This window comes from Monodelphis domestica, chromosome 2 (genome assembly GCF_027887165.1).
Source record: "Monodelphis domestica isolate mMonDom1 chromosome 2, mMonDom1.pri, whole genome shotgun sequence".
NCBI lineage: Eukaryota > Metazoa > Chordata > Mammalia > Didelphimorphia > Didelphidae > Monodelphis > Monodelphis domestica.
The window spans coordinates 152,822,469-152,838,447 of record NC_077228.1 but is presented as its reverse complement, the minus strand read 5'-3'; the positions used below and the strand labels follow the sequence as shown (position 1 = coordinate 152,838,447).

At 35.6% G+C, this 15,979-nt stretch overlaps 1 protein-coding gene across 1 annotated transcript in view; it reads right to left on the bottom strand.

Annotated features, from left to right (window-relative positions):
• NID1 (nidogen 1) overlaps positions 1-15,979 on the bottom strand; it is a 127,441-nt gene that overhangs the window by 26,978 nt on the left and 84,484 nt on the right. Inside the window, exon 12 of the mRNA XM_001378382.4 lies at positions 15,152-15,274. Coding sequence (XP_001378419.1) covers positions 15,152-15,274 — 123 coding nt within the window. The remainder of the gene's footprint in view (positions 1-15,151; positions 15,275-15,979) is intronic.

The following is a 15,979-nucleotide window of genomic DNA, read 5'->3' as shown; positions in this document are numbered from 1 at the left end:
GTCAAGCTAAACAATTCCCATATTAACCAAACATGTCCAAAAATATGCCTCAAATCTGCATTATGAGACCACCACCACCCCATCAGGAGATGGGCAACATGTTTCATCATGAGTCCTCTGAAATTGTGGTTGGTCATTACACTGATCAAAGCTCTAGAGTCTTTCAAAGTTGTATAAATTGTTATTGTATAAATTGTTCTTTTTCTGTTTGATTGACTGTATCAGTTCATACAAGTCTTTTCAGGATTCTTGGAAACCATTCTCATCCTCAACTTCTACATCCAAATAGTATTCTATCACATTTATATGCTGTAACTTAATGGGCAGTGGCTACTTTCAAAGCTGTAAACTATTTAATTCAATGACATCCAAGAAATGTTATACATGAGCTGTGTGCAAAGCACTGGGCTAGACCCTGACAGACACAAAATTGAGATGAGATATGATATTTAACTGTGTCACCATATTCTAAATCAAAGCCTCCATAGTCGGAACAAACTCACAAGCACTTAAATTTCCCTCCACCAGATTTTTTTTTCCTCCTAAGTTGCAATCTAGGCCTTGTTATCTGAGATATTCCTCCTTTTGTCAAAGAGCCTCTTAAATCCTTTTCCATGAAATCTTCTCAGATTGATTTGTGGAAAAGGTGTAATTAGTGTCCTGGTGCGGAATACCACCCCCATCATGCCTATGAAATCATATATACATTGAATGACTTAAACATTAAATTCTTCAGCTAATGACACTAAATTTCTATTCAAGGCCTTTCCAGTTTGTATTTGGCAGTTTTGGCTTAGTTGGCACAGCTTTTAGGAAACTAGAGATGCTATCCTGAGATTATAAATCATTGAAATAGAATTTTCATGAATTCTCTGAGTTCTTGAGGCTACATCAGATAATGAAAGCTCTGGAAATCTCTTGAGTAAGGGCTCAATGGCAAACTGTATGTTTTTACCCTAAAACTATTCCCATAAAGTTTAGAGAGGTTCATCACTAGATTTACTGCAGAGTTTTTTATTTTTTGGCCTTAACAACTCTCATAAAGTCTACTAAGTAAAACGAATAATTTTGATTGTTAAATTAAAACATTTTATACAAACAAAACCAATGTAAAGATTAGAAGGGAAATAACAAACTGGGGGGAAAATTACAGCAAATTTCATTGATAAAGGTCTCATTTCTCAAATATATAAAGAACTGAGTCAAAATAATGAGTCATTCCCCAACTGATAAATGATCAAAGAATATGAAAAGCAGTCTTCAGATGAAGAAATCAAAGCTATTAACAATCATATAAAAAAATTCTAAATCACTCTTGTAATAGAAATGCAAATTAGAACAACTCTGAGGTACCTCGTCATATGTATCAGATTGGCCAATATGACAGTAATGGGAAATGATAAATGTTGGAGGGAGTGTGGTAAAATTGGGACACTAATGCATTGTTGGTAGAGTTGTAAAGAGAACCAACCATTCTGGAGGGCAATTTGGAACTATGTCCAATTTAAGAGGTCATAGCTCCATTTGAGAATCAGAATATTTGATAAATAACATTGGATTTACAATCAGAGGACCTGGATTTGAGACTTGGTTCTACTATTTAGTAGCTTTCCAACTATGAACAAATCACCTAAACTCTCCAGCCCCTAGTTTCTTCATCTCTAAAATAAAGGAGTTAGACTTTATGAACTTTAAGGTCTTTTCTAACTCTAAATCTATGGTCCAATGAGCTTGTATTAATACTGCCCACAGTAAAAAGACAAAGATGTAAATAAAACTAATATTAATACTTCTGCTATGTAACAGGACTGTTGCTTTCATTAAGGGCTATTAGCATAGCAAAAGGATTGCTGTCAGATCTGTTAAGTGATAACTTTTGTTTGTTTCTGTTCCCTAAGCTAATCTAAAAACTGAATTAAAACAAACTTTTCCTGCACTAGCTTTTGGAAAGAGCACACAAAAAAAGTCTCAAATGAGTAAATAATTTAGAACAAGAGCATAAACATAGCTTTAATCTCTTTAACTGTTTGTCACTGAATGACATAAACTGTCATTTCTGTGTATTATCCCTTTGTATCAGGAGTAAAGTAGCATAGTATTCAACAAAGGAGGAGCTCAGTCAGTGTTACTGATAGACCCCTTGGTCCAATCAGGGCAGTGACTATATTTGGATCACTCTTTCAGGTCACGGAGCACAACTTCTCTGATTCAACAGATTGTTTTCAAAGAATTGCTGTGGGAGAAAAATGAATCTCCCTGTGGCTCATTTAGTGATCAGCCTCTCTGAATTTACGTATCCTGGTTGTCAGAGGATAGCTATAAAGTCCATCACTAAGCCCATACTCAAAAGCCTTTTTAGTGGGGCAGCTGGGTGGCTCAGGGGATTAAGAGCCAGGCTTAGATACAGGAGGTCCTAGGTTCAAATCTGGCCTCAAGACACTCCCTAGTCATGTGACCCTGAGCAAGTCACTTAACCCCCATTGCCTAGCCCTTACCACTCTACTGCCTTGGAACCAATACATAGTATTAATTCTAAGGTGGAAGGGAAGAGTTTAAAAAAAAAGTCTTTCTAGATTTGCAGGCTGAAGAGAGATCATCCCTATGAAGAAGATTGGATTATATATCACAGTTAACAAAGCTTTAAAGTCACCATCATCATGATGAAACATTAGTGCTCACATTTGTGGAGGAGGAAGGCAGAGAAGTGATGGCATTGATGATACACAGTTATGTATATCTACCTTCAATCATGTATTCCCTATTTTCCTGCTAGTTATTCTTAGAATCTCTCCTAATGCAGAGAAATGACATAATTTTGTGAAAACAGCACTGGAACTAGAGTCAGAAGAGCTGTGTCCAAATACTGCCTCTTACTACCTGTGCAACCACAGTAAGTCATTTAATTTTTATCAGGATCAGTTTTTCCACTGTGAAATGAGTGGGTTGTATTATTAAAAGGGGGCTGAACTCCAAGTAACTAAAAAATCCATGAAGTTCACAGAGAACAAATAATAATAAAATATATTGTCCTTAGTCTCTTTAACTATTTATCCTTGACTGACATAAACTGGTTGTCATTGCTGTGTCTTATAGCCTTTGTAGCAGGAGTGCTTGGTATCTTGCTCAACACATAGCAGAAATTCAATCCCTGTTGCTGATGATGACATTGGTATGCCATTTTATTGGATTACTAAGATTACTAGGAAAGGGAATTTACATATTGACCCATGTGTTTGTTGTATCATAGGGGTGTTTTTGGTTGTCTTTTTGCTAAAGTATTTCTTTGTGTCCCAAAGGAGGATTCAACCTGGGAGAAGTGGGTGTTTGAAATTAGTTGTTAAGGTGTTCTAGTTTTATCTAACTCTGTGAACCCACTTGGTGTTTTCTTGACAATATTGTAGTACTTTCCCAGCTCATTTTCCAGATGAGGAAATTAAGGTAAACAGGATTTAAAAACTTTCCCTAAGTCACACATCTAGTGACTGAGGCTAGATTTGAACTCAGGTTTTTCTATCTTCAGGCCCACTGTGCCACTTAGCTGCCCACAGTAAAAAGACAAAGATGTAAATAAAACATATTTTTTAAAAATTTTAAAGGGTTTGGACTAGCTAATCTTATGATTAAGAAGTGATATAGGCTTTTATAAATATTATATGGATAGGTTAATTAGGGCTAAGTTTTCAAAGGAATGTGATTTGTTCTTTTTTTGATGGTTGGGAGTTGATAATAAGTTTAGAGTTTATGTGATACTCAGCCACCATATAAATGCTGGAATTATAATCTAGAGAGCAATGCTTTGAAATGTCATGTCTCATATTTAGGTACCAAAAAAATTCTCCCCATCTGTGACTCAGGAAATGGAATTTCAAGTGTGTTTATGGGACATTATGATATCATCAGTTTTGTTGGGCTGACCATCCTTTCCCTAGACTACGTGCCTGAGGAGAAACATAGAGATAACAGTTGAAAGTCTGATAATGAAAATGAGGTTTTCCTTTTCTCTAAACTGAGGGTTACCATCAATCCATGGGGAATTTTCCACTGAGGACTAGATGGTAGGAACCTAGGACCTTCACGTCTTGCTGATAAAACAACAAAGAAAAGCTAATGTTTGACATTTGCATGGCCTTGAGGAAGAGTAAAGTGTTGGAGTTAGATGCAAGAGACTGTCACCCCCAGGCCTGGCTCTCTATCCACTGAATCACCTAGCAGCACTCAGCAAAATTGTTTTGAACACTTTCTTTGCAATCTCACTAAAACCATATTAGCGTAAGGTGCTGTCCTTTTCTTTTGTCCTTTTCTTCTTTGGGCATTTTATTTATACAAAGAGATAGAAAAAATATATTTTGCCTAAAATTCACAAAAAAAAAGGTCCAGAGGAGAAACACAAACATTGAGGGAACCTAAAAGAAGTAACCCGCCAAATAAAAATGCTTGAGAAGATACACATAAAAGTCTGAGTAGAATGAGAAGGAAAGCTTGCTTCTCAGAAGACAAGGTATTAACTGATGGTAAAGATAGCTAGAGGGCATTGTTTTTTATCAACTAATTTGAATATGACTATTTTCAGGTTTTTGAAGGTAACTACTAGGAAATTGAGTTGATAAACTATTTGGATTTTAGGAAAAAATTCCTGATATATCTGACAGAAACATGGATTAGTTTCTCATTAAGAAGTCAGTTGAGAAGATTCAGAGAAGCTAACAAAAAAAGCTTATTACAGAACAGCAATAGCCATGGAGACAAGAAGCTAATGTGACCTGAATACAGCTGATTAGAGTAAGGCAGACTTTGCAGTTGACAAAGGGAGCTGAATCTTATTGAAAAAAGCTTAGGTGCTGGGAGCAATTTGGATGGAAGTTTGGAGGAAAAAGCACCCTATAATGTGTGGAAGAGAGCTAGCAGGCTGCCTTATTCTCAATTAACATCTGTCTATACCTCGAGAGAGAAGAAACCCTTAGAAATATTGTTCTTTATTGCCCTCTATTTTTTTAAGTTGGGGGAGGGGGGGTAGTATTTACCAATTACAGAAAGGTGACCTGAATAAAAAGGAACTGTTTCTCTCCAAAAGAGTAGTTTGTTACCTCAGTGCCTATACAAGAGAGCAAACTTAGGAAGCTCTGTATACCTGAGGCTTAAGACTGTTGTTAGTTAGAAGAATTGGTTTTAACATTGATTCAGTGTCCAAAGAGTAGCAACTAAGTGGGTTCATTTAGCAGAAGAGCATAAAGACTCAAAAGGGAAATGAGTGCCATGTGCTATAAACTGATCCCTAAAGAGATCATAGAGATGAACTCACCCATAAAACGAAAGCAAAAAGCAGAGTGAATTAGAAACCAAAATCCTACTATATATTGTCTATAAGAAGCACACATGAGGCAGTTTAAGGGTTTAAGGGTTTAAGGCTGGAGTAAATAGACCATAGACATCCAGTCCTAAAATGCAGACTCATGCAGTAGTCATAACCTTTTATTTCCTATTCATATACCTCTCTGCTGTGTTTCTTTAAGTTTGTGTCCACTCCTCCCTCCCATGGAGACTGTGTATTGGTAAGAAAGACTGTGTATTATAGATACTGTTTTCTCTTGATTATTCCTGCTTCAGCTTTTACTTAATAAATGCTTCATGATTAAGAATTAGTGAGGTCACTGTTACTTTTTTTGTGTGAATGTTAAGCAAATCAAGAGGGGTTCAGGAGCTATGATTGGGAATATAGTCATGTATTGTGCCTTATACCTAGACTTGAAGAGAGAGTTGCAGCCATCCTTCTGAAGAATCACTCCAATTTACCATACAAGGAGGGATGTGCGAGCCAACTCCAGTTTAGGAAGATCAAGAGTTTGGAGAGAATTAAGGGGCTTGGGAGAGAGATGTTATGACACTTTTCCCTGTGCTACAGCAATCTCTTTATTATACATTGATAAACACTTTTTTATTATATATGTTATACTTATTTCCATCTTCACATCTTTGCTCATCAATTTTCCTTTCCTCTGGCTATCTAAACCCCACTGATCCTTTAAGACCTAGTTTAAATTTTGTGATAGTATTTAGAAAAACACCAGTTTTGCTGTCCCCAAAACTGACATTTCTGTTTTCTACTCTGCCATGTCATTTTCTTTCTATGCTACTTCACTTTTCTAAACTTAGTATAAGGATAAGAAGGAGACTTGAGATTTCATTGGAAAACTCCTTGATGAGGCAACTGCTTTCCCCAATACAAATTAGCAACATAAAGTGCTAAAAAGTTAAACAATTTGCTCAAGGTAACATGGTCATTGTGTCAGAGATAAGACTTGAACTATGGCTTCAAAGCTGGCTCTCTGTCCACTACACCATGCTGCCCATTATCACTTATACTACATCCTGTAGCCTTTAAGTAATCTCTAATTGATTCATGTATATTCATGTCTCCTCACCTGGATTATAAACTCTCTGAGGACAGAGACCATGTTAGACTTTTCTTTGTGAGTTGAGGTTGTTTCATTCCTCATACTCATTAACTCCAGTATCTAGCATATAGTAGGTATGGCATTTAATAAATATTGATTGATTCTATATTTCCACAATCCTTTAAAAAGTTCTGGGTACATGGTAGAGGCTTAGTATACATTGATAAATTTAATCTATAATTTCTGCATTCTGTTCCCTGTATGCGACATTTGATCTTCTATCCCCATGCTTAAAATCCATTCTTTCTCCAATTCTGACTCATAGAATTCCCATAGAAATCCTTAAGTTGAGCTTGTTTCCTCTCCTACTAGAAGCCTTTCCTTAATTCCTTTCAATTTCTAGTGCCCTCTCTGAAAAACTAATAATAAGAACCATAATAGTTAATATTTATAGACCATTTACTATGTGCCAGGCACTGTGCTAAGTGCTTTACATTTTATTATTTTGCTTGATCCTCACAACAATCTTGGTGAGTAGATACTATTATCATCTCCATTTTCAGACAATTTAAACAGGCAAACAGAGATTAAATGACTTTCCCAGGGTCACACAGATAGTAAATGTTTGAGGCTGGATATACACTCAGGTTTTCCTGTCTCCACGCCAGGCGCCTATCCACTGAGCCACCTAAATGGCCCAAATTATTTTGTACATATTTTCATTTAATTTTCTATGTACATTTTGTATCTCCCACAAACCCACCATACAATGTAAAGTTCTTTGAGGCTTTTGTCTTTGTCACCCCAGTTTCTAGTACAGGGTCTAGCACATGATTTATCAATAGGCATTAAGTATCTACTATAAATCAGGCAATAAAGTGCAAAAGGGAAATAGTAAATGCTTCCAAAGAGCTTACATTCTACTAGCATACAGCAGACTCTTAATAAATGTTGTTGGATGAAAAAAGAAATTGATTAGACCTATTCTCTCATTTGCTTTAAGAACAATTTCATGAGTTGAAGTGGAAGAACTGTTATCCCCATGGGACAGGAGTGGAAACCTACCCCAGCTGATGACGGTAGAGAAACAGAAGAGGAAGCCATAAATGAAATGTAGATAAATAAATTAATGTGTATGTCAAACATGAGTTGATGGTTACGAGAGATAAACTGATGAAAGTCAGGCACAAAATGGAAAACTTTCAGCTTCAGAAAGTCCTACCCAGCATTCCCAGAAAAGTTTGGGGGATTATCTTATCACTGTTTATTACTTTCCAATCTGGCAGTGTTTTACTTTAGTAAAAACAAACTTTCTGAAATCCCACCAGATTTGGGTTTCACTGGCCTTTATACTGTACCAGATGGATGAAATTAGTGGTTTCATGAAACCGCAATAATTAACTTTCCAAAAGTATCCATTTTTGAAGAGAGTGGTGTTTGAACAAAATACAGGCAGCCAGACATAAAGTCTCTTTCTGAAATGCATAAATCCAAAGCAAAGAGGTAGCTTTTGTTTAACTGATCAAATATTTCCCAATAAGAACTTGCAACTTTTGTAAATAGAGATTTCTCTTATTCTGAGATTCAATCAATGGGGGTGGGGGATCACATTTTTTTCAGAAGTTTTCAATGGTCTGATTTTTTCAATTCAGTTTTCCCCTCTGGAAACACATCTATAATTTTACAGTAAAAGCCAGGAAAATTTCTGAAGATATTCACTCTATGGTTAGCTTCATTACAGTACAACTATTTCATTACAACTAGAAGCCCTAGAATAAGAATGCCTCAAAGGACCAATTCAGTTGATGCATTACATTTTTTAAAAAAATCTATAGAACAATTAAAATGGAGATGAAAATATTTATTTCAAAATAATATAATATTTTGTGTCAACTGATATGCTACTCCATCTAGTTGTATTCTAATGAAGCTGATCATAGGCGTAGAGTTGCTTGAGGTGTATAAGTGTTAAGTGACTTACCCAGGGTTACACACTCTGAATCAAAGTAAGAGGCAGGATAGAAAATTCAGGAGAATGAAACTTCCTTACTTCTGTTTCAGTACTCGAACCATTAAATTATTCTATCTCTATGTACCATATATCACTTGGTTCTCCATGGCAGTAAATAAATTCATAAATAAGCACAATTCTATTATAGAGTTTTCTTTTAGAACTAGTCTCTGAGTGACTTTAATTCCTAATCAACTTAATTGAATTTAATAAGTGCTTATTCAACTGAGTGAACATATGACTATTTTTGTCATTTTGGGTAGGTTGGCTAGAGATGTAGTCTATTAACTACGTTCCCCAATCCGATATTTATATCTTATTTTCCTCCTTGTTAACAGTTTTTGACTTTGTTTAAGTCATAGCATCAATATCTGCCTGCAGGTGATCATTGAATCTATCCATTCTGTGTGTGTCCTTTGGCAATTTATGGGGGACAGGAATAAGATTAGCATAGAATAAAACATTATAGATAAATTATAATTTGTGCTACAAAAAGGAATATAAATATTATTGTGATCCCAGATCCCTAAAAGTATTCAAATAAGAATATTCAAGGATATTTTTAGTAGAAATCATTAGAATGCCATATTAAATGCCCTTCTGAGGTTGGCACTGTAGAGTAAGACAAAATCACTGGTCTTGGATTCCAAAAATCTGGGTTTGAATGAGGAGTTAAGTTATCTAATCCCTAGGATCCCTTCTATTGTTGAGGGACAGATACTTGCTTCTAAGCCACAACCTTTAGCATAGTTGATTAATCTCCAGAAATTGTGAGGTTCACACTAGATTCCTGACCAGGGACTCGGAACAGAATCCAACCAAACCTGACTAGTGTCACTACTAAACCTCCTCCATCAACCTACCAGTCTCTCTGTCCTAGGTGATTAGGTGAATCTGACCAGGGCAACTTAGTGTGCTAGGTCAGAGGTGAAGGCTAGCGTTCAGAAGCATAGCCACATGAAGATGGCCAGGAAGTAGTCATTTATGTAAATACATTACTTTTTCCCATCACTGACTGTCATTAGTATATATTATATGATCCCATGGACTTACTTCACATATTTCTAGAATAAGTGAAGCTGCTTCTCCCTTTTGTGGGGAAAATCCACAATGTGAGTTGTCAGTGTGTCACTAACATCTGTACTTTTTTTTTTTTTTGGAGAAAAAACTTCATGTTCTGACAACAGAAAGCTCCCTCCACCCACCAATCCACCAGGAACGTTCATGATTAACCCTACTAGTTAGTCTTTCTCCTGATCTGTCCCTCCCTGCCACCTCCACTTCCACTTCAAGACTATAGTTAGCTATGAGGCTATGGCATTCCCCTAAGAAAAAAATGGCTGCACACACATTGGGCATCACCAGTGAAGCATGGCAAACAAGAAGCAAGACAATAGAGGTACAACTTGTCTAGTGGGAAGGGTTAAATCTACCAACAATCCTGGTAAACCATTTTAATTGGCCACAACATTTCCCCATTCTCCCACTATGGCTCACATGCCTACATGTCTGGATTTATTTCTGTTTGGTAAACAGTCTTCAAGGGTGCAAGGAGAGCTGCAAAAATCAAGCATCTGTTTCTTTTTGAACTGCCCAAGTGTAGTATGCATAAGGAAATAATGAACTTCAGTCATTCTGAATAGCTGCTGGAATGTTATGGCTCAAACTTTGATGAACTTTTACATTATTAAAAAGCTAACTATTTCCAGAATGCATAGACAGCTTTGCAAACCTTCAATGCAGTTTAGGAAAAGAAAAGTTTGTCCCAGATAAATTCTTCATTGCAGAACGAAAACATTTCAGAAAGCACACAGAATCATTATTCAGATTTAAATGCTCATTGAAAGAAGTTTAATAACAAATCTCCACATAAGTTTTCTGACGTTATATGATCCATGTTGTCTCACTCCCTTCCTTCCTCCCTTCCCCCTCCCAAAGCTGACAAGCAATTCAATCTGGGTTAAACATGTATTATCAAGCAAAACATACTTTTCAGAGTATTCATTTTTGTAAGTGAATAATCTTATAAATCCAAGCCCCCAAATCATATACCCAAATAAACAAGTAATAAAGCATATGTTTTCATTTGCATTTCTGCTCCAACAGTTCTTTATCTGGAGGTGGATGGCATTAAATGCTCATTTTTAAAGTCATAATAATAAAAATGCAAAATTTGTGAGTGCTGATTATTCTCAGTATCTAGACATTTGTCTTTAACATTTTGTTTTGATTAATGAGAAATTATGAGGTTAAGAATATTAAGTAATAAGACTAATCTTCATCAATAGCTTAGAGAATAAGATAATTTAGATTATCTTATGGATGTGGTATTTATGTAGTGCTTTAAATTTTATAAGGTGTTTTACATATATTATTTCATTTGAGCCTCATGACCTTGTAGGTAGGTACTACAAGTATAGTTTTTTCTCATTTAATAGAGAAGGAGATCAAAGCTTAGACAGGTTAAGGGACTAAAATACCTACAAATTGATATTGCAGCTTTCCTACCCCAGAAATAGTAGCTGAATTTAGAAGCTTATAAATTTAATTCTTTTAAAATTTAGGAGGGAGAATAGCTGCTCACAATCCTTGGCAAGTGCTTATATAAAATAGTAAATATTAGAGGGAGGATTTGAACCCAGATCTTCTTTATTCTAAGTCCAGGACTCTAGGCACTACATCATGCTGCCTTTCTTTTAGTAGTCTGAAAAGTATCAGACTTGTATTAATAATGCATGTACTACTTTCTAGCTTGTGAGAGAAGTGAGATTCAGACAAACAGATGGAGAGAGAGAAAGAGAGATGGAGAGAGAGACAGAGACAAACTCAGAGATGGATATCAAGAGAAACAGAGGGTCAGCGAGGAGGCTCAGTGTATTGAGAGCCAGGCCTAGAGATGGGAGGTCCTGGGTTCAAATCTGGCCTCGGACACTTCCTAGCTGTGACCCTGGGCAAGTCACTTAACCCCCCATTGCCTAGCCCTTACCGCTCTTCTGCCTTACAACCAATATACAGTACTGATTCTAAGACAGAAGGTAAGGGTTTAAAAAAGAGAGAGAAACAGAAAATGGAGAGAGTTGGAGGGAGGGCAGAGGGGAGAAACAGAGACAGATTTTATCTACATTCTATTGGAGACATAACATAGTATAGAGCAGCCCTTAGAACTTCTAGGAGTCCCCCACAGCCTTTCAGAGGGTCCCTAGTATCAAAACTATTTTTATAATAATACTAAAATGTTATTTGCCTACTAAAATACATCTTCCTTTTCTAACTACATATCTGTGTGAGGCCAGAGTTTCTTTATAAACAAAAAAACATATAGCAAAAGATTAAATGCAGGGATAGACAGAATCCAGCTGTCTTCTATTAAATCAGACATTAAAGAGGCTTGCAAAATATATCAAAGAATGCCACTCAATAATTTTTTTTTGGTTTGGGAAAATATAGCTATTTTTTTATTTAAAATGTTATTTATAAAAACATGTATGGACTTGTGAATTAAATAAATATTTTAAAATTTATCTGTTTTCTTGATCAGTTTCTAATATCCAAAACAGAACCTTTTTTCAAAAAAGTGTAATGGAGACTTAAGACCAAATATTGGAAACCACTAGTGTAGAAAATAGAGCTCTGGGATGCAAGTGAGCAATATTTAGTTCAAATTTTATTTCTGACATTTACTACCTGCATAACCACAGGTGAGTCAATAGCAGAACCTCAGGTAACTCTCAAAGACTTATCTTCTAAGTTATAGATGAGTTATCTAGTAGATAAAGCTGAAAACTAAGAGGTACAATTTTTTCAGAACTTCCTCAGGTACGTATTCTATTAAAAATGCAATTTACCTTGGAAAAAATAAGAATGAAGGCAAGAATAAATCACCATGATTATGATGACCATACAAGCCAATTTTTCCTTAAAGAGCTAATTCTGTGTATATCCGCATATTTAACAAATCCTTCTGAACGCTATTTGTGTTTAACTAGGGGAGAAGAAAAGCAAGTACTAGAGCTGTAAGGAAGAATGTTACAGGTCATTTATTGTCCCCTCACATTTTTCCATGGAAGTCTGTCAACAATAAATTTGGTTTCAATTAACCTAGAATTTCCTTTGGGTCAAAGAAAACAAATCTGAACAGAAAAACAAAGAACATCATATAGTTAAGCCCTCAATTAAGTTTTTCATGCACTGGTTAGTTGTGATTATTGACCTTAGTAAAAACAAAGACAGAGACAAATATTTTCACTTCACCATTCAAAGGAACAAGGACAAATCTGACTGACAGTAATAACAAAGTGAAATCCAAAATCCTGGCTACTAATTACAAAATCTTCACAAGAAACTTGGAGCACTTACCCAACATACATCAGGCATTCTAAAGATGAAATAAATATTTTTGGGCAATGGGTAATTTTACATGTTAGATGGGGGCTGTCTAACAAATACTTATTGTCTTTTAGGTACCAGGCACTATGCTAGACATTTTATAAATATTATGTCATTTGAGCCTCACATTAACACTGTGAGGTAGGTGCTATTATTTGTTCCTATTTTACATTTGAGGAAACTGAAGCAAACAGAGGTTAAGTGACCTTGGTCACTTATGGTGAAGTATGGTCAAGTAAGTCACCCTGAGTAACATAGCTAGTATGCCTCTAAGACCAGATTTGAATTCAGATCTTCCTGATGCCAAGCTTATTGCTCTATCTACTGTACCACCTGGCTATCTCAGGACAACTTCTTTGTAATTTAGGTATAAAAGGATAAAGTAAACAACTTTGAGACCCTTAGTCTTCTTTGCTTTCTCCTTTTAATTTCATAATGCAGTAGCTCCCTTCCCCAATAAAAAATAAAATCTACCAACAGAAGACAAAATGGATGTTTTGGCTATATAAAATTAAAGTTCTTGCAGAAATGAAACCAAAGTATTTTAAATGAGATTGGAAGGAGTTAACAGGGGAAATAATCTTTGCAGATGTTTCTCTGATAACAGATATCTTTTCCAAACTATACGGAAACAATTCAAATTTATAAGAATAACATTCATTCCCATGTTGATAAATGGTAAAAGAATATGAGCAGGCAGTTTTCAGAGTAGAAATATAAGCAATAACAACCATGTGAAAAAATTGTTTTAACTCACTAAGAATAAGAGAAATGTACATTATAACACATCTGCCTCCATCAACTTCAGGAAAATGACAAATGTAGGAAGGGATGTGAGAAACCAGGCACCCCAATGAATTATTAGTAAAGTTATAAATTGGACTAGACATTTTGGAAAGCAATTTAGAACCATGCCTAAGAAACATCACTATACTGTGCATACCCTTTCACCTAATGACACTAGGCTGATACCCCCAAAGAAATCAAAGAATGAAGAAAAGGACTGATACATGCAAATCTTTGTATAACAGCTCTTTTTTATATAGTAAAAAACTAGAAATTAAGGGGGCTATCCATCAATCGGGGATTGATTGATCCAATTATGGAATATGATGTAATGGAATACTATTGTGCTGTCAGAAATGGGGACAGCAGTAGTTTTTAAAAAAACCCTGAAAAAACTTTTATGAAGTGTTACAAAGAAGCAAGCAGAGCCAGGAAAATCATTTAAAACATTATAAAGATGAATAACTTTAAGAACATTGATCAATGTAAAATAACCATGATTCCAGAAGACCAATGATGAAACATTCAACCTACCTCCTAACAGATAAATGATAGACTCAAGAAGAAGGCATACGTATACATATGTGTATATGTATACTATGAAGGTTTTGTTTTTGTTTCAATTGGAGGTGGAGAGGTGAGAGAAAAATAAATGTCTGATAAAAGAAAAAATAAAATGAAAAAAGTCCAATAATATAAAAACATTGGAAAAACTCATTCACATTAATTATTTTGAAGTACTTTAATTAATTAATTAATTTATGATGCTTAAAATGTGGCACGTTTAGGGGCAGCTGGGTAGCTCAGTGGATTGAGAGCCAGGCCTAGAGATGGGATATCCTAGGTTCAAATCTGGCCTCAGACACTTCCTAGTGTGTGACCCTGGGCAAGTCACTTAATTCCCTTTGCCTAGCCCTTAAAATTCTTCTGCCTTGGAACCAATACATAGCATTGGTTCTAAGGTGGATGGTAAGGGTTTTTTTTTTTAATGTGGCATGTTCTAGGGATATTTGTATTTTGACAGGGTATAAAACCTATTAAAAAAGAAACACATCTCTAGTGGTAGAACTTCCTAAATTAGCCAACCAATGGCAAATTCTGCCTTCATATAAATTCAACTCTAATGTTACCCCAGTGCAATGAAAATTCACAAGCAAAGTAGAGAAAAGGGATAGCATTAATAAGTTAAAAATACTCTGCTATGCATAGTGTAGTCAGTGGAATTTGGAAAAACTTTCCTTCCCTCATTTGGAAGCTGTTTAGAGTCCCTTAGCTCCAGGTTCCATGATATTTACAGAACTTTCTTGCCAATACCATTACTTGGGAACTGACACTTCCACACAGCTGAGGAAAATATCTTAAGCCCAATATCTAATACAGTGTTCAATCACAGTAAGTACTAAATAAATATTGATGGATGGTGATATTTCATGTCTTCTTGGGGGGAAAGAGGGTCATGCTTCTCATGGTCTATATTTTTGGGGGCAAAAATTCAGCTTGCTTCCCATTCTTTTCCCTTTAGTCAATGCCCAGCATCAAAATAATAGTTAATTTATATTTCAACTCTAAATCTTACCTCCTGGCACACATTGAAAACCATTGCCCTCATATCCAGGTTTGCACTGGCAAGCAAAGGAGCCTGGGGAGTTGTAACAGAAAGCATCTGGATGACAACGATTTTGTTGGCATTCATCTACATCTGTAAAACAGGTATAAGATCATAGGTAAATATGATTTCTCTTCATCATACAGTTAGCCAGTTAGGTGGTTCAGTGGATAGAATACTGAGCCTGGAGTCAGAAAGACCTAAATTCAAAAGTAGCCTAAGCTATTTATTAGTTGTGTGATGCTGAACAAATCATCAAACTTGTTTGCCTCAGTTTCCTTTTCTGTAAATTGGGGGGGGGTAATAATAGTACCCTTTCCTCCAGATGTTGTGAAGATTAAATTAAATAATATTTGTAAAGTGTTTATCAACGTACCTGCCATATAGACATTAATAAATACTCATTCTCTTCTTCCCCCATTTCACACCCTTACCAATGCAGCCTAAATAAAATTAGTCATTACAGCAAAAAGGAAAGTAGTTCTTGAGCAGGTTCCAAAACTCAGTGCCTTAATTTTTTACATAAAATATCTATCTGATTCTGTTTTTGTTGTTCAGACATTCATTTAGTTGTGTCTGACTTTTTACGACCACGTGGACGATAGCACATCAGGTCCTTCTATCCTCCACTATCTCTCAGAGTCTGTCCAAATTTATGCTCGTTGTTTCCATGATACTATTCATTTCATCCTCTGCCATCCCTTTTCCTTTTGCCTTCAATCTTTCCCAACATTAGAATCTTTTCCAATAAATCCAATCTTACTGTTAAATGGCAAAAGTATTTAAGCTTCATCTTTA